Raw genomic sequence first — 24,101 nt, 5'->3', positions numbered from 1 at the left:
TTGAGTGTGGCTCTTCCACAAAATACCACGTGTGGGCGCACACGTACAGTGCAATTGAAACTTCGTGGCCCATGCGAAGAAGTCGGTATTTTGTGGAAGAGCCACACTCAAGAGGCCAAAGAGCCGCATGTGGCTCATGAGCCACAGTTTGCAGAGCCGCAGTTTGCCTACCACTGGTAAGGCACCAAAAAGATAATGAACTACCATGATTTCATCCTAGTGCTTTATAGGACCTGGTGTGAATGGCAATACTTCCCTAGGCCCATCCAAATCTGCCTGCCAGCAGGCACCTTTTCCTCCTCTGTGCTCCTATACCCCTTGCACTCTACTGTAACCTTGGTATTTGACCTTGTTTGGTTGTTATTTGTGTACATATTTCAGTTGCCCTGCTAGAGATAAGTTTCTTGAATGTGGGACATAATCTTGTCCAACGTTGTCTCCCTCAAAACCCTAGAACAGTACTGTGGCCATAAGAGAAGGTAGAAATATGTCAAAAGAAGTTCATTTGATGACTGCTTATTATTTAACTTTTATTTCTGTTCTTGATTTTTGGTTATCTAATTCTCGTTACCTAAAAGGCTCACTTTCACCTTGTTTGCTGGCCAATCTCAGGGTCCTCACTTGCAAGAAAGGGTTTATGTTTGCACCTTGTCATCACACAACTGAATACACATTTTTGTGCGATTGTTGTCTGTCTCAGATATATTATGGACTCTTCAGTTCATTGGGGCATTCATTCACTTATTCAGCACATATTTAATGAGCATGTACTATGTGCCAGGTACCATGACTGCAATTGGCAAAATTACACTCATCTTTTCTTCTGACATGTTTGGATGCCCCATAAAAAGTGAAAGTTCATTACACATGTAGATGAGCTCAATACATAATAAATGAATGAATAACTATCATGCTTACCTTGAGATTGTTTTTGTTCTTTATTATGGCATGCAGCAGGCTAGTTTTATTCATTCCATCTTCAGAAACATTGGTTTTCTTTGAAAACTAGTATGCTTATTCAGAATTATAGTATTCATTAAGCTTAAAAACTAGTTTCTAATTAATTGAGATAGAAAACAAAATAAGCACCTTCATATTTTTATTTGAAATCAAGACATATAAATGTCACTGAGACTCTTCAAGTAAGCTAAAGTAATTGACTCTCTGCTCAGTGATTGGAGGTGTCAAAGCTTGTAATTCAGTGACACACAACCTTGGGATTTTATATACCTGAGAAGGGAAGGGGACAGGGATAATAGTGGAAACTTATTTTAAGAACAATCAAAATAAGAAGGAGCAGTGTGGGTTGTTCTAACTGAAATACATTTAGATTGGCAAGGTGAAAGAAAGAGTAGCGGAGCTTCCATTTGGCATCAATTAGTAATCCAGGATGTTACCCAACTGACCAAAAAACTGAGGCCACTCATCTGGTATGTAATTCTATCAGAGGCCTTCCACTTCTCAAGATTATTTTTTCAAATACCACATAAATGAATAATTAAAGAGGCAATTAAAAATAAATATTAAGAGTTATCTGCAACCATGTTCTTAAGGCATTTTTATCCCATTTAAATTTTAAAGGTAATTATATTGTCTACTGCCAAGAAAGTTAACACTAATTATTGGAATAAATAATGCTGTACAGATTAAATAGGAATGCAAAGACAAAAATGCCTAATGGCTTATTCAAAATAAGAAGCATGGCACTACTGTTTCTAGCTCTAAGTACTATATTCACTTGATTTATGAAGATGTAATTTTTAATCTATTAGAGAAATCTTTTTTTCTGTTATACAACTTTGACTTTACTGTCAGATTCCCATTTAAAAAAATAGTAATATATTCTCAGCAGTGATCAAGTACAATCTTTGCTTGTTTTATTATATAGCTTTGATGTGGATATTGTCAAATGGTTTGGCAAGAAATATATTTATGTCTACCTATGTAAATCACATAATGAATTATATCACAATAAAATCCACAAATTGAATCTAATAATTCATAAGTAATTTATTCTCCACCCAATAGGTATTTTAACATTCTCAAGCATTTATATATCATGGATATTTTAATATTATTTTTTACTAATTTTATTTAAGAGTTGAGCCAGTGCCGAAGCAAATGTAAAGAATGTCTTTTTGTTAGTTTGTTTTGTGTGTATAGAAGGCATTCACACTCAATCTTTATCTTCCCAAACTCTAAAGGGTAATTTCAGGAAGATTCAATTATACACTGCAGCTGCAAATTCTGTTTCCTCCAAGAAGGTGAAATGAACATATTTATATGTTATGGATAAGTCAAAATGTAGAGACTAGATCAGTGGTTCTCAACCTTCCTAATGCCACGACCCTTTAATACAGTTCCTCATGTTGTGGTGACCCCCAACCATAAAATTATTTTCGTTGCTACTTCATAACTGTATTTTGCTACTGTTATGAATTGTAATGTAAATATCTGATATGCAGGATGTATTTTCATTGTTACAAATTGAACATAATTAAAGCATAGTGATTAATCACAAAAACAATATGTAATTATATATGTGTTTTCCAATGGTCTTAGGCGACCCCTGTGCAAAGGTCATTCAACCCTCAAAGGGGTCAAGACCCACAGGTTGAGAACTGCTGAACTAGATGTTTATTTCCATATGGCTAATATATTTGCTAGAGCATGCCAACTAAGTAACTTATATCTGTATCTTTGAGGTGTAGAAAAAAGTTACATGTAGCACTTGACTATTTTTGATGCAAGCACTCTCAGATAAAGGTCCAACCTCTAGCCTTTAAGGTTGTTCCCATTCCTACATCAGTAATGTAGCCTAATAGAAGCCTAATACATTTAGTTAAGCCAACTGGACTGGTTGGCTTTGCTTAGTTCTTCCAGCAACAAGATTCTGTAATTGTATACATTATACCACTGTTCTTAAAAAGGTGTCTTCTGATTAAGGATGTTGATTACTTTTTCCTTTGAATGCCCAAAGTTTTAAGTTTATAGTTCAAGTTTCAGCTGTTACTAAATGCCATGGGGCCTTCGGTGAGACCTTGTCCAGCCTGGCTTCTATGTCCTCTACCTGTGAAAAATGAGACTCTCAGCCCTCAAATCCTCTTACAATAATTTCAAAATAAGTAAGTACATAAGAGTTACAGAGAGACTTTCTAACAGTTGAGAACAAAAGAGGAGTGGATAAGTAAAATAAATATATTATGATTAATTTTCCCATATTGAAAATACAATTTCAATTGTAACTATGGAGTGCAAAAATGTTATAATATCAACTCTATTCTTTCCTCCTGCTTCCACTACCAGAAATTCATAACCTTAACTGAAAGGCAATGACCATGTCCAAAAAATAAAGGCAAGGAGCAGATCTGATCAGTTTTGAGGTAACAATTCAGACAGCCACAATAACCCTACACCAAGTCCACCAAAATAAAAGGATGCAATTTCTCACTGAAGATTATATCATGGGTGGGGGAAGGACAGTGTTAAGTGGAAGGTTACCCCAACTCTCCTCTCTAAGTAAGTACATTCCATGTGTAGACAATGAGTCTAAATGTAAAAGAAAATCAGGATCATAGCAAAGTCCACAGCTATCATTACAAGAGAAATTCAACTGGAAATGTGTTAATTTGACTTGCAAAAATTACAAAATGCAAAACATAATTTAATATACTTCATATTAAACGGTTACTTCCACTTCTGCTACTGCTAAGAAAGTATTCAGCATATTTCCCATGGTCTCTAAAGTCCTATAAAATCTTTCCAATTTAAGATATTAATTTTTAAGTGGTGAACCAAAAAGGCCATTGTTAGGAAATAAATTCTTCACTGAAGCATAAGAAAATAATGTTTTCTTTAGTACAAAACTTTGTACAAGCATCCCAAGTGTTCATCAGTAGATGAGTGGGTAAAAAAGCTGTGGTACATGTATACAATGGAATACTACTGGACTGTAAAAAATAAGGAAATCTTACCCTTTGCAACAACATGCATGGACTTGGAGAGTATTATAGTAAGTGAAATAAGCCAATCAGAGAGAGACAAGTGCAATATGATCCCACTTATATGTGGACTCTAATGAATAAATAAACTAATAAACAAAATAGAAACAGATTCATAGATACAGAGAACAGACTGATAGCTATTAGAGGGGATATGGGGCTGGGTGGAAAAGGTGAAGGGATTAAGCAAAAAAAAAAAAGATACTCAGACACAGACAACAGTATGGTGATTACCACAGGGAAAAGGTTGTGGGGGGATGTAGAAGAGGGTAAAGGAGGGATAAATGGTGTTTGAAAGAGACTTGACTTGAGGTAGTAAACACAGAACAATATACAAATAATGTGTTATAGAAGACACTTACCTGTTTTGTGAAGATTTGGTTGTCAAAGAAAAGAATCTTGGATCACCATATACCTCAGAGTAATATTATATCCTCTTTGTTGAATTCCTCTTAATGATCCATGTAGTTAATCACTGAATCTTATCAATCAACCTTAAAAATTTATCTCAAAAGCAGCCATAATTCAAATTGCTGGCATTTCTGGCCTAGAATATTTTCATAGCTTGCTCAGTTCTCTTTCTGTCTTAAACCTCGCCAGCCCTATCATGTCTATTACTCCCTTCCCCCGACTCTCCTGCCAATCCCCCCACAACATGATTTTTCTAAAAAATCAGCTGCCTTACTTATATCATTAAAAGGCTCTGCATCACCTAGAGCTGATACCAAGACTTCAATCTTTCCAATCTCCCCCTTTAGCTCCCCAAACACAGCTGGTTCTTTTCTGTCTCATGAATCTCAGGAGTCATCAGGCCCATTTACAACCTGATGTGGGTTTAACATCTTCACCAAGAAAACTTCCAATCACACTTCAAGAGCTAGCACACAAGTCACTACCTCCTTAAAAACGCCTTTTATTTTTTGTGTCCATATTCCCTTACTTAAGCTACATATGATCTGGGAAGATCAGAAATGCCCTCCCATACAGCTGCTAGAAATTGAGACCAGGACGCTCACCCTGAGTGGGGCCTCACTAATTTCTTCATCATCTCAATTTACCAATACAGAGCATAGTACCTGGCACACAATGGGTGCTAAATAAAGTTTACTGAATGAATGAATGAATGAAATTAATGGGTAAGAGAAAATATGGGGTTTTATAGGTATTCTCATCTAATGGATCTATCCAACGATGTATATGATAAAACTTTATGTTGAAAACATAACAATTCATAGTATCAAATTCAATGTCAACAACTCAAAATGTTACACATTTTTACATTTGTCCTTTGGCCAAATGTTGCACTTAAATATTAAATATGCAACAAGACCATTTTCATTTTTAAATCACTTTATTTTTCAATTATAGTTGATATACAATATTAGTTTCAGGTGATGAGACATCATATTACCTTCTAAGTGATTTATTATAGGTATATTGTGGATTCAGACCAAACTCTGTGATGTGGGTCCTTTTTATCCATCAGTCTTGTCTGGGAAAGCATGCTAGATCTTCCCATCTTCCCAAGGATATGAAGGCTACATTTACTCCAGTAAATAGAGTAGATATACAGAGAGACAGTTTGGAAGCCTCAACACACAGGTGAGATCACTTGATGAGGCCCCACTCAGGGTGAAATTGTGGTCTGCATTTCTAGCAGGTGCCTGAGAGGGCATTTCTGGATGTCCTAGAAAAAGCCAACTTTCCAGTTAATTTGCACTAAGATCTAGATTCTAGATGAATAGGATATGCTAATAAGGAGATGAAGGTCAAAAGGCATGTTTGCTCTAAAGCCAGGGCCATTTCCTTAACCAATTTCAGAAGTCATTCTCACATTATAGTCTACTAGAGGCCTGGTGCACAAATTCGTGCACGGGTGGGGTCCCTAGGCCTGGACAGTGATTGAGGCCATCGGGGAGCCTGCTGGCAGGGGGAGGGACTGCTTGAGGTTGGCTGGCCACTCCCCCCCTGCATCGGGGCCAATCAGGGGGGCCAGCCAGTGGGAGGGAGGGGTGGCGGGAGGTTGGCTGGCCACAGGAGGTTGGCTGTGGGAGTGCACTGACCACGAGGGGGCAGCTCCTGCATTTAGCATCTGCCCCCGGTGGTCAGTGTGCATCATAGCAACTGGTTGTTCGGTCATAACAGTCATTTATGCTTTTTTATATATAGAGATATGAATAGTGACCCCTAACACTGTACAAGATGGCAGCTACTTCTCCCACCATCGACCTATTTAATGAAATTGCAGCATAGTTGTAACAATTTTCTATGGCACATACTTTAAACAGTGAGTCATCATGACATTCTTATATAATAGGAAGCATGGCACTTGAAACCCCAACAACTTCCCAGGTTTTATGCAGTCCATTTCATCTGGCTAAGATACAACCTCCTTTTTTCAATCATCCTATTATTTTAGTTTTTGGAGCCTTATTTCAATCTAATTTTATCTTTTAAGCCTTAACAAAATAGATTCTTTCTCTTATCACTCCTTTATTCTAAGTCTCCCAGAACCTAGGTAATGCCAGGGAGGCTGGACAAAAAATTTGCTATTATTTTCTAGCCTTCACCTCCCAGGAATCCACTGGCATTATAAGGGCCTACAGAAAGACACATGGACACTGGCACATGCATATGTACACACATATACACAAACATCCATACACATCAGCAATGAAGAGACTACAGGAGCTGCCACAGACCATCAGACCTTTCACCCAATATAACCCAACTTCTCAGGCTGTGCAAGAGGACTTGCTATTTCTAGAATCTTAGAAATCCTTACCACCCCTAAACTCAAGTCAAATATATACTTTAGTCCTCCTAATCCATAAAGGATTCCAGAATTTGGACTAGGTTCTTCTTCTCCCTAGAAAAATTACAGGACTGGCTTCCTTTTAGTGGTTTTCTCTGAGGTCATCTCTTTGCATCCTGTGATTCTGAGTCCAAGCCTGGACATGCAAATTGTTCTCTGCCCCGGTTGCTCAGATACTCCAATTCTAAGAACACAAAAGATGAAATGACCTTCACCTAATGAGTCACTGAAAAAAAAAAAGACACCACTGAATAGAAATGTGGTTTTTGGTGTTGAAAAGTTATTTCTAATTATGGGCAAAACAATCTTCTTATTGACCTGTGTGTAGGGTTGGGGGAGTCTCTATCCCATTGGCTAATTCTACCTGTACTGCAGACACCTCTCCTGACTCTAGGATTCTACTCTCTAAAAATCACTGGCCTAACTTTCCTCCTCTCTCTACTTAAGACCATCTTCCTATTGATAATAGGAATGGCAGGCCAAATGTTTTTGCTGTCTGAAGCTTTGTATATCTCTAGCACAGGGGTCCACACACTAAGTTTTCCAAGTCAAATCCAGAACACTGCCTATATTTGAATGGCTCACAGGATAAAAATGTTTTTTACAATATAAGTTATTAAGAAGAAATAAAAATGTTTTTGACACGTGGAAATATGACATTTGAGTTTTAGTATTCACATATAAAGTTTTATTGACACACAGCCATGCCGATTATTAAAGCATTGTCTATGGCTGTTCTCACATTGTAATGGCAGAATTTAGTACTTTCCACAAACTGTATGGCCCACCAAACAGGAAATATTTGTTTTAGAGAAAATGTTTAACCACCTAAGCATTGGCAAATTATGTTTTCTCTATTATTTAGTTGGAAAGAAAATTTATTCTTCCTATGCTAAAAGGTTTATAATCAGTTTTGTACAATTGTACTTAAATAGTCTGTCCATAATAATTACCTTTCACATAGGTACAGCAAAAATTAAAGAGCATTAAAGAGAATTAGGCTCAGAACCATTGTGGACTAAACCTGAGAGTTCTAAGATGGGGAAGCCACCTCCCTCCTATAGACTAGCTTGGGGTTTTCACAATGAACACATACTGGTCTCCCACCATTCTCAGTCTGGGATGTATAAAGTATAATCCTTCTTGTAGTAGGTTAAATAGTGCCCTTCCAAATTCAACTCATAACCTCACAATATGAATTTATGTGGAAAGATTATCATTGCATATGTAATTAGAGAAGGCCCTGATGTCCTTATAAGAAGAGGAGAAGGCATAGGGAAACATACAAAGGAGAAGGACATGGGAAGACAAGAACAGAAAGTAGAGCAATGCTGCTACAAGCACAGAAACACCTGGGGCCACCAGAATACATGAAGAGACAACAAAAGATTCTCCCCTGGAGTGCCTGGAGGGAGCTCAGCCCCACTGACATTTTGGATTTCTAGCCTCCATAACTATGAGAGAATACATTTCTATTGTTTTGTGCCACCCGGTTTATAATACTTTATTATAGTATCTATAGAAAACGAATTTATCTCCAGTTTCCAGAGTCCTGTCAATTTTTCAAAAATCTTTATAGCTATTTAGCGCATTTATTCTCACAGTAATTCTCTGAGGAGAAGTATATGGATTATCTGAATTCTTTTGCTGATGTACAGGGAGACTCAAAACTTTAATATCTCTGAATAAAAGCCAGGGATCCTGCCTGCTCCTTGTGAAATACCCTTGCAATTTGGTCATCTGTAGTTTATAAAATTAATCTACTTGGGGGGGGGGGTCAAACATTTGAGAGAAGTCTTACTCCTTCTATAGCAATTATTTCCATGCCTAATTTTTAGTAAATTCTCATTCACATCAAAGGTTTATCTTGAGGATGGTTGTACTTCAGTCACAGAAATCCAGATTTTAGTTATGCTGTCTGAGAATTCTGCTAAAATCATCCTACCAAACAGACAAAAACTCAGAAACTTTATGAACCAAGAAAAGGTCCTCTAACAAGTTGTGTCATATGTTACTCATTTAGGAATATTGCAAAAACACTACTTCTCACCATATTTTTAAATGAAAAACACATGGCTGTAACCTGTAATACCACCAGAAAAATTGCTCTTTTGGTATGTTTGGCCCCAGACTTTTGAAATATGAACCCAGCAAGGGAATTTAAACTTAAGCTGGATTCAGCTCATTATTCTCTTGCCCCTTATGTGCCTGTAGAGAAGCTACATTTAGAAAATTAACCCATTTATATACAGTACCACACTTAACACCAAATACCATTGTGGAGATAACACAAAAGACCTGGGTTCTAGTCCCAGCACAGCCACATGCTGGCTGTGTGACATTAGGCAAGTTCCTTTTAGTCTTTCTGAGACAATATTTCAACATTTGTGAAGAGGAAATGATAATCCAGGACCCTGTAAAATCAGGTCAAAATAAGATAGCTGGGGGAAGGGGGAAGTGGAGAGATGCTAGGCAAGTAGTATAAAGTTTCAGTTATGCAGGATGAATAAATTCTGGAGAACTAATATGCAGCAATGTGACTGTATTTAACAATACTGTAGTGTATACTTAAAATTTGCTAAACGAGTATATTTAAGTGTTGTTAGCACACATACAAAATATGGTAGCTATAGTGGTGATAGATATGTTAATTAGTTTGGTTGTGGAGAATATATCCCAATGTTTATGTATTTCAAAACATAACGTTTTATGCCTTAAACATACACAATTGTTATTTGTCAATTATACCTCAGTAAAACTGTACAGCGCAAGATAATGTATGTGAAACCACATGTAAACTATAACCACATGTAAAATATAAAGGTGATAAGTTTTTGTTACTGTTACATATTACAAACTCCATTTGGTAAACAAAGCATAGCAGTTTTTTAAAAAGATACTTAAGTAAAGATTATTTGTTTTCACATAAATTTCAAAAAACTGAAGAGACTTACAACAGCCATAAAAACTACTACAACTCCTCCCAAAAGCCCTTTGCATTCACTATTTGGGTTGAATCAATATGGTTATCTACGTGTCAATTTTTCTTATTCTTTAATGCAGAATTGTGTGCAGTATGTTTTTATGACCAGCTCAAAATGGACTAAGCTAATCGATATAATTCAGAGATACAAGAAGACGATTTGAAACACACTTAACAAAAGCTTATCACTTTACTGCATACTGAATCTGTCAAAATATTTTCCTGAAAGTAATCTGAAAATAGAAGTTCTCCCTCTTTTCATTATGTTTAGTAGGTGGTGACAAAAGGATTAGGAGGCTATTTCCTGAGTTCACAGCTTGGTATTTTCCAATGAAATGCTGTATATCTTTATCTTCTTTTTAAAATGAGTTCAAATATAATAATACTCTAGGTTAAATTGGTATTCAATCCCAAAAGATTATCTAATTCTAGTTTTCCCATATTTACCTATTCTTAAAACTTTCCCAACTGTTCTAAAGAGTTGTAGCCAGAGGTATACAGGGTGGGCTCACATCATTTAACATTCTTCTAATGTCCATACTCCTGGTGGGGTATGAGAGAGGGAAGCAGTGGCTGAAGTTACTTTACAATGTGGGTTTGGGCTTAATTACAAAGGAGAAGCACACACTCAGAGATTTACAGCTGGAAGAAAGCTCACTGATGAGCTAGTCTAAATTGCCTTTGTAAAAGGAAGTCTAGATGAAATTTATCTCAAGTCCACAAAGCAAGTCCTGGCCAGAAGTGGACCTCAGATCTCAGTAGTCATCATCCAAACTATGCTTTGTAATTAATACACAACATGTTCCCTCATATTAGATTTACTTTAAGCTATTTCATAAAGCAGTGAAGTAACAACTGAAATCACAGTAATTGAAAGGATTGTAAGAAAAGACTATGAGCAACTATATGCCAACAAGCTGTACAATGGGGATGAAATGGAGAAATTTCTAGAAAAATATAATCTTCCAAAACTGAATCAGGAAGAATCAGAAATCCTGAATAGACTGATAACAATTGAGGAAAGTAAAGCAGTAATATAAAAATAAATAAAAATAAACAAGCAAACAAACAAACAAAAACTTCCAAGAAACAAAAGCCCTGGTCCACAGGGCTTCATGGGAGAGTTTGACTAAACATTCTAAGAATTAACACCCATCCTCCTCAAACTATTCCAAAAAATCCAAGAGGAAATAATTCTTCCAAGCTGTTTTTATGAGGCCAGCATTATCCTAATTTCAAAACCAGATAAAGACACTACAAAGAAAGATAATTATAGGTCAATATCATTGATGAACATAGATGCTAAAATCCTCAACAAAATATTAGCAGATCGGATCCAGAAATATATTAAAAAGATCACACAACATGACCAATTTAGAGTTATTTTAGGGATGCAAGGCTGGTACAATATTCAAAAATCAATGAACATGATACATCACATAAAAAGTTAAAAGATAAAATCACACGATCATATCAATAAATGCAGAAAAAGAATTTGACAAAATCCAACACCATTTTTGATAAAAACTCTCAGCAAAGTGGGAATGAGAGATCACGCCTCAACATAATAAAGGACATATATGACAAATACTAAAGCCAACATCATGCTAAATGGGCAAAAACTAAAACATTTCCCCTAAGAACAGGAACAAGACAGGGATGACCACTTTCACCACTCTTATTCAACATAGTATTGGAAGTCCTAGCCACAGTGATTAGACAAGAAAAAAAAAACATAAAAGGGATCTAAATTGGAAAGGAGAAAGTAAAACTCATTATTCGCAGATGTCATGATATACTACTTAGAAAACCCTAAAGACTCCACCAAAAATTACCAAATTTAACAAGTGAGTTCAGCAATGTATCAGGATACAAAATTAAAACCCAGAAATCGATGGCATTTTTATACACAAATAATGAACTCTCAGAAAGAGAAACTAAGCAAGTAATCAAATTTACCACAGCACCAAAAAATTAAGATACTTAGGAATAAACTTACCCTACGAGGTAAAAGACTTATACTCAGAAAACTACAGGATGTTGGAAAAAAGATAGAGGAAGATATAAACAAGTGGAAGAATATACCATGCTCATGGAGTGGTAGAATTAACATCATTAAAATGTCCATACTATCCAAAGCAATCTATAGATTCAATACAATCCCTATTAAATTACCAACAGCATACTTCACAGATCTAGAACAAATATTCCAAAAATTTATATGGGACCAAAAGGGAAAAAAAGCAAATATCTGCAGCAATCTTAAGAAGGAAAAAAGTTGGAGGGATCACTATACCAGATGTCAAATTATACTACAAAGCCACCATAGTCAAAACAGCCTGGTACTTGCACAGGAACAGGCATATATATCAATGGAACAGAACAGAGACCCCAGAAATTGACCCAAGCCATTATCCTCAATTAATATCTGACAAAGGAGGCAAAAGCATAAAGTGCAGTAAAGACATTCTCTTCAATAAATAGTGTTAGGGAAATTGGACACATACATGCAACAAAATGGAACTAGACCACCAACTTACACCATACACAAGAATACACTCAAAATGAATAAAGACTTAAATGTAAGTTGTGAAACCATAAAAATCCTAGAAGAAACCACAGATAGTAAAAACTCATACATCTCTCGTAGCAATATGTTTGTGTATACATCTCTTAGGGCAAAAAAAATTAAGGAGAAAATAAACAAATGGGGCTACATCAAAATAAAAAACTTCTGCACAGCAAAAGAAACACTCAGCAAAATTAAATGGGAGCTCACTGTATGGAAGAACATATTTGGCAATGATACATCTGATAAAGGGTTAATTTCCAAAGTATACAGGGAACTCATACAACTTAACAAAAGAATGATAAACAATCCAATTAAAAAATGGGCAAAGGACCTAAACAGACAATTCTCCAAAGCTGACATACAGAAGGCCAAGAGACATATGAAAAAATGGTCAAACTTACTAATCACCTGAAATCTGAGATTACTAATCATGCAAATCAAAATGACAATGAGGTACCACCTCACACCGGTCAGCATGGCTATCATCAACAAATCAACAACTGACATGTATTAGTGAGGAAGTGTAGAAAAGGAAACCTTAGTACATTGCTGGTGGGAATGCAGACTGGTGCAGCCACTGTGGAAAACAGTATGAAGTTTTCTCAAAAAATTAAATATTGAACTGCCATTTGACCCAGTGATCCCACTTTAGGAATATATTCTAAGAGACCCAAAACACCAATAAGGAATAATGTATGCACCTCTATGTTCATAGAAGAAACCACAGATAGTAAAAACTATTTACAATAGCTAAGCACAATTTACAATAGCTAAGATCTGGAAACAGTCCAAGTGCCCATTAGTAAATGAGTGGATAAAAAAGCTGTAGTACATTTACACCATGGAATACTATGCAGCAGTGAAAAAGAAGGATCTCTTACCCTTTGAGGCAGCATGGAAGGACCTGGAAAGTACTATGCTAAGTGAAATAAGCCACTCAGATAAATATAAGTATCACATGATCTTACTCATATATGGAATCTAATGAACAAAATAAACTGATGAACAAAATAGATCCAGAGTCATAGAAGCATGGAACAAACTGTCAAATCTCTGAGGGAAGTTGGGCATGGGTGGGTGGGAAGAGATCAACCAAAGAGCTTGTATGCATATATGCATAACCCATGGACACAAACAATAGGTTGGTGGAGGCTTGATGTGGGATTTGGTAGCAGGCTATAAGAGGTCAATAGGAGAAAAAAGGAGACATATGTAATACTTTCAACAACAAATAAATAATATTAAAGAAAAAATAAAAATCACAGAACACCAAGACAGTTGCACTGAAACCAAACAGTCTAATTCATTTTAAAAAATTGAATGTTGAAATAGCCGACATTGTTACAGGATGCTGATAGCTAGAATCATTTACATGCAGCCTTGAAAAGAAAAGAAACACACACATACCCACACGCAAAAGAACAGGACTTAAGGAAATAAGAAGGAAGCTAAAAGCAGGGACATTTGGATAATCTTTACTACACCAAAGTTGAGATCTATTACTGAGTTTTACTAGTGCTAATGAGAAAACAAAGTGAGAGGAAGTACTGAAGGATAGGGAACCCCAAGGATGGAGAGCATGATTTAGAACAACCATGTCAGCACTACTTTACAAAGAGCCTTTGGAAAACAGGTTCAGGAAAAGCTGATGCCTACAAAGAAACGAGATGTGCTTTCTTGTAAGGGAGTAGAGAACACAGGGGTTCAAAAAATATTGTTAGATAACAATTTGTTTGAGATTTCTCAAGTCACCATCCATGGAGCCATTGAGAAAGTAACGTTTCAAGTTCAGCATCACAATCTGGCTGCCAGATTGCCTGTACAGTCAAGACACTTTTAACAGTCTGGCTTTGTAGTCTTTTTGGACATTGCCTCTACAAACATAAAGTTGCAGACAAACTGGCCAGTCCTCAGAATATGCCTTGCATGTTCTCACCTCCCATTTTTGTAGCTTCCATTCTTTCCACCCATCAGTAATATGCACACAAATGAATTGCCCTCCAGCTCACTTTCACCTACTGTAATTCCACCCAGTTTTCAAGGTCAAATTCAAAATCTCTCACATTCATTCTCTGTAAGACCTTCTAGGGTTACCCCTATGCATCATATCTGGTGAAATAACCCTATAATTATGAAAATGGTTTCATCCATACCTCTCCAAGACACTTTTCCTAATCACCAAATTGTGGCAACCTTATTTGAATCTCCTATACCTCGGACCTCTCCATCACAAAGAATTCAAGACTCCCTTCTCTACCTGTATTATTAACTGCCTCTTTCAGATTCTCTGTTGGGCCCATTCAGCTCAAGGGGACACCAAAGATAGGGGGAAAATTAAGAAGTGTGTTAAAGTAAATCAATTTTAGTTATGAATGAGACCAAGGAGTTGGATGAGCTAGTAACACACACACACACACACACACACACACACACACACACACACACACAAAGTGCCCACAGGTGATGGACTGGAGAATACAAAACTTTCTGGATCCCACACTTTTATGGAATAAATGCTAAGGTCAAGGTCTCTTTTGGTGCCCTAGAACTATGAAGACTTTCAGAGACATCACCATTAATTTCCAATGGGATGGGAATTAGACAAGTTATAGCCTTAGACTGGATACTATTTTTTCCATAAGAATGGACAAAAAACTCGTGATATACATCAAGTGAAAAATGCTTAGAATGGGTTGCACACAATAGCTGGATGCCCTTCTGTTCTTTAAAGCAGCTGCCACTATGGCTTCTGTGTGCCCAACTGGGCATATCCAGCACACGAATGGTAAATTTCTATCATTCTCTGCAGTTCTCACCAAAGGGATCTGAGATTCCTATCTACTTCATAATAAATAAATCCAATGACACTCACAGTGTTCACTGTATGGTATATAAAACAAAACAAGCACAGGCACAAACATGTGAGCAATAACTTTTTAGCCAGTTGACAAAACTAGTCACTAAAATAAACTAAAGTCAAATCACATAATTTTTATCAGTTCCATTAAACTTTTCTAAGAGACTCCTAGTTTTGGGGCAACTGTAGCCTCAGATAGTCTTAGGTCACACCAAGAGCTGCTTGTAAAGCAAATGAACCTTTATGGTGATGACACTCCACACATTAGTATTATAGTTATAAAAGCTATTGATTTAGGATGGAGACACTTAATACATGTCATTGATCATTTCATTTGTATGAATTATTTACTTCTCAAACAATACTAATAACAAATTGCACCAAAATGCAAAGCTATCAAAACCAGAATATTCTTAGCCTAATGACAAAATAAACAAAAAACATCTGTAATAACATCATGTATAAACCTGCATTTATTAACAAATTAATTTCCTAATAAAACACCATCTGCAAGCAACCCTCAATTTCCACTAGCTATATAAAAAGGTCTTTTAGTGTTTTTAGATGTAGTTCCCAGAAAATTCTTCTAAGGCCAACTGTAGAACACATCAGTCTATTTTGGTTGCCTGGAATGTTAATAAATTCTGTAACATTAAGTTTTTACACAAACAAATAATGTGTTGTTGTTTTTTTAATAGCATGCTTCAATAGAAAAACTGACCTTTTGAAATAAAGTTGGTTAGGCTTCTAGCATCCTTAGTATCAATACAGAAATTCTAAGAAGCAAAGAAATGTTTCAATGATAGGCTATAATTAAAATGCCTCCACTATACATACAAACATAGACACATAAACAAACATGGGTGCACACACATGCAAATTTAATTTTTTTAGATTAGCAATACATTCATATTTTTAAGAGACATAAATAGAAATTTCATTCAAATTTAATTTTATATGATCTCCCAGTTCACAAATATAATGACATTTGCTTTTTGTATATCTTAGAATATGTGTTTCCTAATCATTTACTCCCCACTCCCCCAAAATGTATTTCATTAGTACACATGTCAGCCTCCTGTCACTAAAGCGAGGGTATGAGTTGGGCATGCTCAAAGAAATGTGATTACTCTATGGACAAGCCTTTTTAGTAATAAAGTTATGCTACCACTCATCAAAGATGGCTGCTTTGACTAGGTACCCAGAACCCAATGCCTGTAACTCTTGGTTCCAGGGACTGGGACTGAATTCTAAAGTTAAGTGCTTTTGAAAAGTTCAACCAGATATAATAGGTTGACTTTTCAGACTTGGTTAGAGTTTTAGCCACATAAATTCCATTAGGTTCAAAGCTTTATAATGTTCTACCCTGTCTGTAGTTATACTAATGTTTTTATCTACACATTTCTGAGCTCTATATTAGACTTTCTAACCTCTCACTTCTTTCCTTCTATTTTTGGTTTTCACATTACCCTTAGAGTCTGTTTATTCTCCTGACTTTAGGTCACTAAGATTCTCTCTACCACTCTTTTAAATCCATCCTTGAAACCTATATTTTAAAATAAGTACTTCACTGATCTTTTATGATGACTTTATTGCACCTGGTCCATTTTGATACAAGGCTCTACCAAAGTCTGTTTGTACCTTTCCTCACCAAAGGCTGCATGCAGTGCACATAGATTGCTTATTAGATCATCATCTCCAGAGTTGATGATAGCTCAGAATCTCTTTGGAAATGTAACTCTCAATAGTGCGCTAGAGCATTGAGCAAAAACATGAAGTCATTTCTGAATCTGGGTCAGCCATACTGTAAATATATGACAGAGGATTACAACAGAGCAGATCTCACTGAAACTGTGACCTGTCACTCCACTAATCAGGTATGGACACAGGCTGACAGACCTCTTGATGGGCCAGTGCTATTTGAAGACCAGTTCTGAATGATGGCACCACCATGTAAGGAGGGAACAATAGCAGACACCAGGACAAGAACAGGACAAAAATTACATTCCAGTCTCCCATTATACACCTTTTTCAAAGCAGGTTTCTTTTGGGTTTATAAGTATTACAATCCTGTAATAAGTCATCTGGTGGAAATTGGGATTCAGGTTTCCAAATGACTCTGCAGATGTATAGTAGAATAAGACACAGGAAGACAATGCACAATGAAAGAAATAAAATTGAGGATGGCTTTTCTAGCAATTGTTTATCTTTGTTAATGTTATTTGATTAACATAGCTTAGTAAATGTAATCAAGTAACCGTTTTTGAAATTCATTCATTCAACAAATATTTATTGAGTATCTACTATGTGCCAGGCATTTGCTAGGCACTTAAGATACAGAAAAGAATGAGACATTTCTTGCTCTCAGGGAGCTCACAGTCTAGTGGCAGAGACAGACATAAACAAGTAACTACAATACAATGAAAAAAGTGCCCGTCAAAGTGTATACAAGATGCTAGAGGAGCCCAGAAGAAGCAGTTTGTAATTAAGCCTGGTGAAAGTGACAACTGAGTATACCTGAAGGAGAAGCAGGTCTTCACCAGGAAGACAAGGGAGAGTAGGGAAATACATTGTATGCTGAAGGGGCAGTAGGCACAAAAACAAGGAAGTGTGATAAAGCATGATATGATGGGAAACCACATGTAGTTCCATATGGCTGGGATTTCATCTGTATATGAAGAAGTGGTGACATATGAAGTCAGGAAGGGAGTATGAAATCAGAGAATAAAGAGCTTTGCATGCAGAATTAAGAAATCTGGACTTTTTCCTGAAAGTCATGAGAACACATTGAAGAATCCAAAATAGGGAGTGACATGACAAGATCTGCCCATTAAATCAGTCTGTATGGAGGATGGTTTGTAAGAAAGGTGAGACTAGAGGGAGGGAGACATGGTAGGAGGGGCTATCACAACATTCCAGGTGAGAGATGCTCATGGGCACTTCAAAAACAATAAGGGTGAAGAGGTGACAGATTAGGGAGATACTTATGAGGAAGCTTGACAAGACTTGATGAGTTATAATACAAAAAGCACAACTTCCTCAGAGATGAAACAATATTAAAAACATGCATTCAGAAAATACAACCAACAGCCCCTTCCTTTGTATTCCTATAATCCTCTGAAATCACAGCATCTGCTGAGTATGAATAGAGGAAGAAAAGCCAGAGGACACATATGGTCAGATTTCTCTAATTCAGAAAGCACTAAATTAGAATCTGCAACAATACAGATTGTCTGTCACTCCTATTAAGAATTTCAAACTACTTTCTTCCTCCATATATTTTCAAGCTTCTAGTCAACAGTAACAATCTAAAAGCAGTGGCATCTTACAATCAAGCACTTGAGGTATAGTAGGCAGCAGCTTATATGGTGGTATCTGAGGGGCACCCAATATGTGTCGCCCACCCAGGGGCCACAAGGCATAATATGCAGTCATTACAATTCATTCCTTTAGGAGAGGCTTTGGTCCCTCATAACTTCTCTTTTACAAGGCAATTCCTGAGATGGGTAGAGCATTTAGTCATTCTAAACCCAGTGAAATTCTGGTTGAGTATAATGCCTTTGGATTTCATAGAAGGGCTCAAGGTAGTGATGCAAAAGGGAAGATTGAGGAATATAGAAGATAACACATCTTACCAATAAATAGCCCTGCAAGCACTTGAGAAGCTAAGATTCTTCATGGTCATTTTTGTTTGTTTTTGTTAATCTTCACCCGAAGATATGTTTTCCATTGATTGTTAGACAGAGTGGAAGGGAGGAGGAGAGACAGAGTGAAACATTGATGCGAGAGAGACACATTGATTGGTTGCCACCTGCACACACCCAGACGGGGGCCAGGGATCGATCCTATAACCGAGGTATGTGCCTTTGACCAGAATGAACTCAGGACCCTTCAGTCCATGGACTGACGCTCCAACCACTGAGCAAAACCAGTAAGGGCAAGAAGCTAAGATTCTTAAAGAATGCCTTCCACTTCAGGATCCAGCAAACCACACCTGTACATTCAATACCTCAAGGAACTTTTTGTGTTTTGTTTATGATATTGGCTAGTCATGGCCTATAGTGACTCAATCTTTTCATGGGCCTCATGCCCAATTAAAATCTCCAGTGTTATTAAATTTGTACATAATATTGCAAATGTATTGTCTGAAACTACTTTATAACTCCAACCTTTCATTCACTCAGACTGACCTTGTCTTTTGTCATTCCAAATTATGGAGATATTACTGAATTTGCAGAGTGTTAATCAGTCAAGTCACAAGTGACAGAAGATCAAGACTCAGATTCTGACCTTGAAGAGTCATACTTATGGCGTGAGAAGGTAAATAAGAGCTGCTTGTAAATACCTTATAGCAGTAAACAAACAAAAAAAAGGAACAAAACAAAACTTTAAAATTACTTACTTCACTTGTTTGGAGAATTGTGAACTTTGGCAGTTTAGTCTTTGAACTGGCTGTACTTGGTTTTCCATCCAAGAGAGATCCAAATGACAGATTCCCAAAACTGTTCTCAAATTCAATAGAAGGTTTCAGTGTTGGAGATATGTCTTGTGTCTGGTCCTGGCCATCCATAGGTCTCACATATGCAGTTGGTTTTTGTTGCCCCATGCTTGTTTTGCAGTAAAGCCCTGGTGGGAAGTTTTGAACTGAAAGGCCACTGCTAGGAGCCAATAAAGAAGAGGCAAGTAGGGGAGACCCAGGCACTTGCACTGTAAATTCAGATGCTTCTGGTGAGTTAGATTGAAAGATTTCTTTGAATGTATCACCTCCACTGGACTTGAGATAACTGCCTTCCTTTGCTGATGGGTTTGATCCTTCAAGTGTTCCAACTTGAGGCTGTTCAGCTGGGTAAACAAAGTAGTCTTCCAGTCTAGCTTGGGACTGATCCTGTGTAGATGGCTGCATCTTATTTGGCTGACTGCTGGCCTGGCTAGCCGGTACAATGCTAGTGTTATGACTATCTCGTGGCCAGTCGGGTTTTGATTTCTTGTTGCTGTGTATTAGAGTTGAATTCAGTATCACAACAGAAGGTGGAGGCATTGGTCCAGAGGGGTGAGTGTTATCCTGGTAAGGAGGGATCATTCGGTTCTTTTGTTCTGGGAAAAAGCTTGGTTCATTTTTGTTGATGGGAGTCTGGGGCACAGAATTCTTTGGGACTCCCACTAGATGATTCTGATTAGAATGGTTAGTTAGCAAATCCTTCATTTCATCATAGTTTCCCAGCGTGTTCTGGACTCTGTTGGCAAGTGCATCACCTTTGTTTGTCTAAAATAACAAAAAGATGGGGGTGGGAGGAGAAAGAATGAATAGGTTTGTGTTTCCTAATTTTAATGTTTCAAACAGATGTTCTAAGTAGACTAACATATAAGGTTCTCTAAAATGTTCAGGCTGCTATTCATACTTTTCATGTGCTATATAAGAAAAAAATCAGTAACGACGATATTGAAATAGTCTCTTGGAATGAGCTGTGTGATTAACATTTGTATACTCCCTGGCCTAACCTTAAATATGCTTACTGGGAAAAAGTTTTAAATTATGTTACTTATGAATTTTATTAGCAAAATATCTTACTTTATATCAGTTGAGCTGAACTCTTACATTCTGCATTGTGATCAACAATTTCTACTTACTGATCATTGGAATTATAAAGGATTATTTGAATTATATTGTTCTTGACATGTCACCCCTTTCCACTACATTATACAATGAAAAAGGCTTAGCCCACTGGATAAGGAAGAAGTCAGTTAAAGTATCCTATCATGGCTACCTTCAGTTTAGAAAAAGCATGGGATTTAACAACATCTAATTGAGCTGACTTATGACTAAAGTAAATCTAATTCCTTTCCATCAAAGAACTATAAATTACTGGTGTCTGCCTACATGTTCTGGGGGAATGGTATTTACACATTGATGACTCATACTCATTTACTTTGAAATGGTGCAACTGTTTATCAACAGTGACTCAAGCTCTCCTGTGTCTTAGGTGATTTAGAAAAAAAATATTCAAGAATTCAAACTGTTACTTGAGTAAATCAAAACACAGTCAGATTTTCAAAGTGATGTTGGCAACTGAATCATTCTATGGACAACCAACATACCAGATATACCATCCCCTGTAGGTTATACTAATCTTATTTAAGTGGTGTGATTGCTTTTAAAATATTTAAGTTCCTGAGTATTTTTTAATATAGAAAGCATAGCCTTCATAACTAAAAATAGTAGAGAGCTGAATACTGGGAAATGACTGATGAAAACTCAGCTTTTCAATTTTGAAAGTGACTTTTTATTATTCTTTTTACCTAGTAAAGATGTTATCAAAATAAACTGTTGAATTCAGAAGGGCAAAGTACTTCTTTGTGCCTGGGCTTTACTATTCTGGCCCAAGATGTTGCAATGAAACAAGACTACTGGCATCCATGGAGGCATGTGGCAGCAGGGCCATTAGATGGATGGAGAAGACACTCACCCTATGTAGTGTTTATGTCCCAGGAGCCATAGGCTTGCTCTTCATTCACAGAAGGGTATGACAACCTCCCACTGGTACAACCTCCACTTAAGCTAGATGTTTAACATTTAAGATTTCTCACACACCCTTAACATGGCCCAGTTTTCTGTTGCACACAGAGAGTGTGCCTATCTAACTTTGTTATCTCAGTCTAAACCTAGGTTGTATGGTTGTGTGCTATTCTCTGTATGTGAAGATGGAAGAGTGTGAAAATGAATGGAGGGTGAAGTGCCAAAAATGAATGAAATCACCCAGGGAAAGAAAATGTAGAAAGATAAGATCGATCTCAGGAGTGAACCCTGGAAAACATCAACTTTTAAGAGATTGGGAGAAGAAGAGGAGCCAGAAAAAGATACCAAGAAGAAACAACCAGAAAGGGAGTCAAACTGGAAACCTTGGCTTCATTATTAGCATGATCGCCATATACTGTATATAGTATTCAACTCATACCCTATGTTAAATCACAGAAGACACTTTCAAAGAAATAAGGGCAGTTTGGAAAATACGGTTTCAAAGATAAATACAAAATATTCTAAATATAGGCTAAGATGGATCTGTAGGGGATGGGGAATTTTAGAAAACAGATATATATCACTTTAGGTTTCTTATCCTCAAAAACATCTTATATTGCATTACATGCAACCTTGGTGCTGAAGTAGTGCTTAAACAATTAATATTTCATATAATTCTCAGCTGAAAAATTGCTCCATTTTCAGAAGTATATTTGAAAGGCATATTTAATAGATAAAGACAAGTAAAAATCACTTTTATTCCCTAAAGGGCCTAAGTTTGTCAATTTTAATGGAAGAAATTACTTTTCAGCTAAGGCAAGGATAAACTCTTCGTATACATCTGTCTCCTCTTCAACAGAGTTGCACAATAAGCAATTTGGGCAGCAGCCAAAATGAGTTTCTCTATTCAATCCTTAAATTCAGAACAAAAATATTTCATTGAGCTGAGGGCCCCATAAGAATCTGATGCAAAGCATTGTTCTGGCCCCTCAAACTGTTTATCTCTAAGGTGAAATGACTGCCTAATGAACACTAATACCTGACTATCTTCAAGGATATTACCCAACAAGGGGAAATAGCTATTTCATTTTCATTTTAAATGTCTTCATTTTACACTGTCTCATTCACTGAGTTAGGATATGCTTCTTACATTAGGCAAATAAAATTATATAACCCATGAGCTTTTTCTTTTTGCCTTAGCTACCAGGAAGCTCAAAGTTTAATTTATTGAATTTTCATAGAAATTTTACTTTACTTTCATTGAAATTTCATTGAACTTTCATTGAAACAGAGTTCTAAAGAATCAGAACCTTGCCCCATGATGTCATAAAAACCACCAAAATCTCTCAAATCCCTAAGAAGTAATTCACTCTATTCTAGCCCAGCTGCATCAGGAGTCCAGAACATCAAGACCCATTTGCTCACAAGAAAGTTAATCACATTCCTGTTCCTGTTCAGCAGTAAATAAAAGGAACAGGTTTATCTTTATTTCAATGGAGAGAACCTTAGTTAGGTTTTAATATCTCTTCATTTATGCCTATTACTATAGTGATCTGAGTTTCCGATGCATGCTTAGATTTAATTTTGCATCTCTAGGTTTTAAAATATGCTTGAAATTAGGAGAAGTCCTAAACTGGCCAATGTCTAAAACTGTATCTACGTGAATAAATTTAGAGGAAAATTGAAACTTCTCTAAATACATATAGAAAATCAGCCTCCTACTATATAGACTATACTATAGTTATAATTTCTTTTCCTGCACAAAAGTATAAGCTTTTAAAAGTCAACTACCTTTTATTTAATTTTATACCTTCAAGACTTAGCAACATGTATGGTGCATATTTGGCACTCAATAAATTGTTGATGAACTGAACAGAATAAAATTATAATTTATACCTTGCCTATGCTAAAATAAAGAATTTTGAGAAAAAGGTACATAAATAGAAAAAGTAAAAGTGAAGCTAAGTTGGTTACTGTGATCGAACATTAAGTTGAAAACCAAGCTTCTTGGTAGCTAAAGCAATAAGGAAAAGCTCATAGCTTATAGGATTCACTTTATCTGATGAAAGGAAGGATACCCTAATTCATTAAATGAAATAAATGACTACCAGATACTAAAATATGAAAATAAATTCTCATTGGTCTGATTGCAAGAAACTTTGAACAATAAAATAGTTTTTCAGTACTAATTTTACAGAAAATGCAAAGATGTCTTCACATGGCTTTTCCCTATGATGACTTAAAAGCAAGACCATCCTATCTAATAAAAGAGAAACATGGTAATTAGCCATACCTCCGCTACCCTTCCCATTGGCTAATCAGGGCGATATGCAAATTAACTGCCAGCCAAGATGGCAGC

General features: G+C 36.5%; 1 protein-coding gene across 4 annotated transcripts in view; it reads right to left on the bottom strand.

Moving 5' to 3' along the window:
• AFF2 (AF4/FMR2 family, member 2) overlaps positions 1–24,101 on the bottom strand; it is a 598,244-nt gene that overhangs the window by 341,587 nt on the left and 232,556 nt on the right. For all 4 annotated transcript variants that reach the window (XM_014544018.1, XM_014544019.1, XM_005871569.2 and 1 more), the window contains exon 3: positions 19,631–20,491. In XM_014544018.1, coding sequence (XP_014399504.1) covers positions 19,631–20,491 — 861 coding nt within the window. The remainder of the gene's footprint in view (positions 1–19,630; positions 20,492–24,101) is intronic.

This window comes from Myotis brandtii, unplaced genomic scaffold (genome assembly GCF_000412655.1).
Source record: "Myotis brandtii unplaced genomic scaffold, ASM41265v1 scaffold345, whole genome shotgun sequence".
NCBI lineage: Eukaryota > Metazoa > Chordata > Mammalia > Chiroptera > Vespertilionidae > Myotis > Myotis brandtii.
Note: the sequence above shows the minus strand (reverse complement) of the source record. Positions and strands in the feature narration are given on the sequence as shown.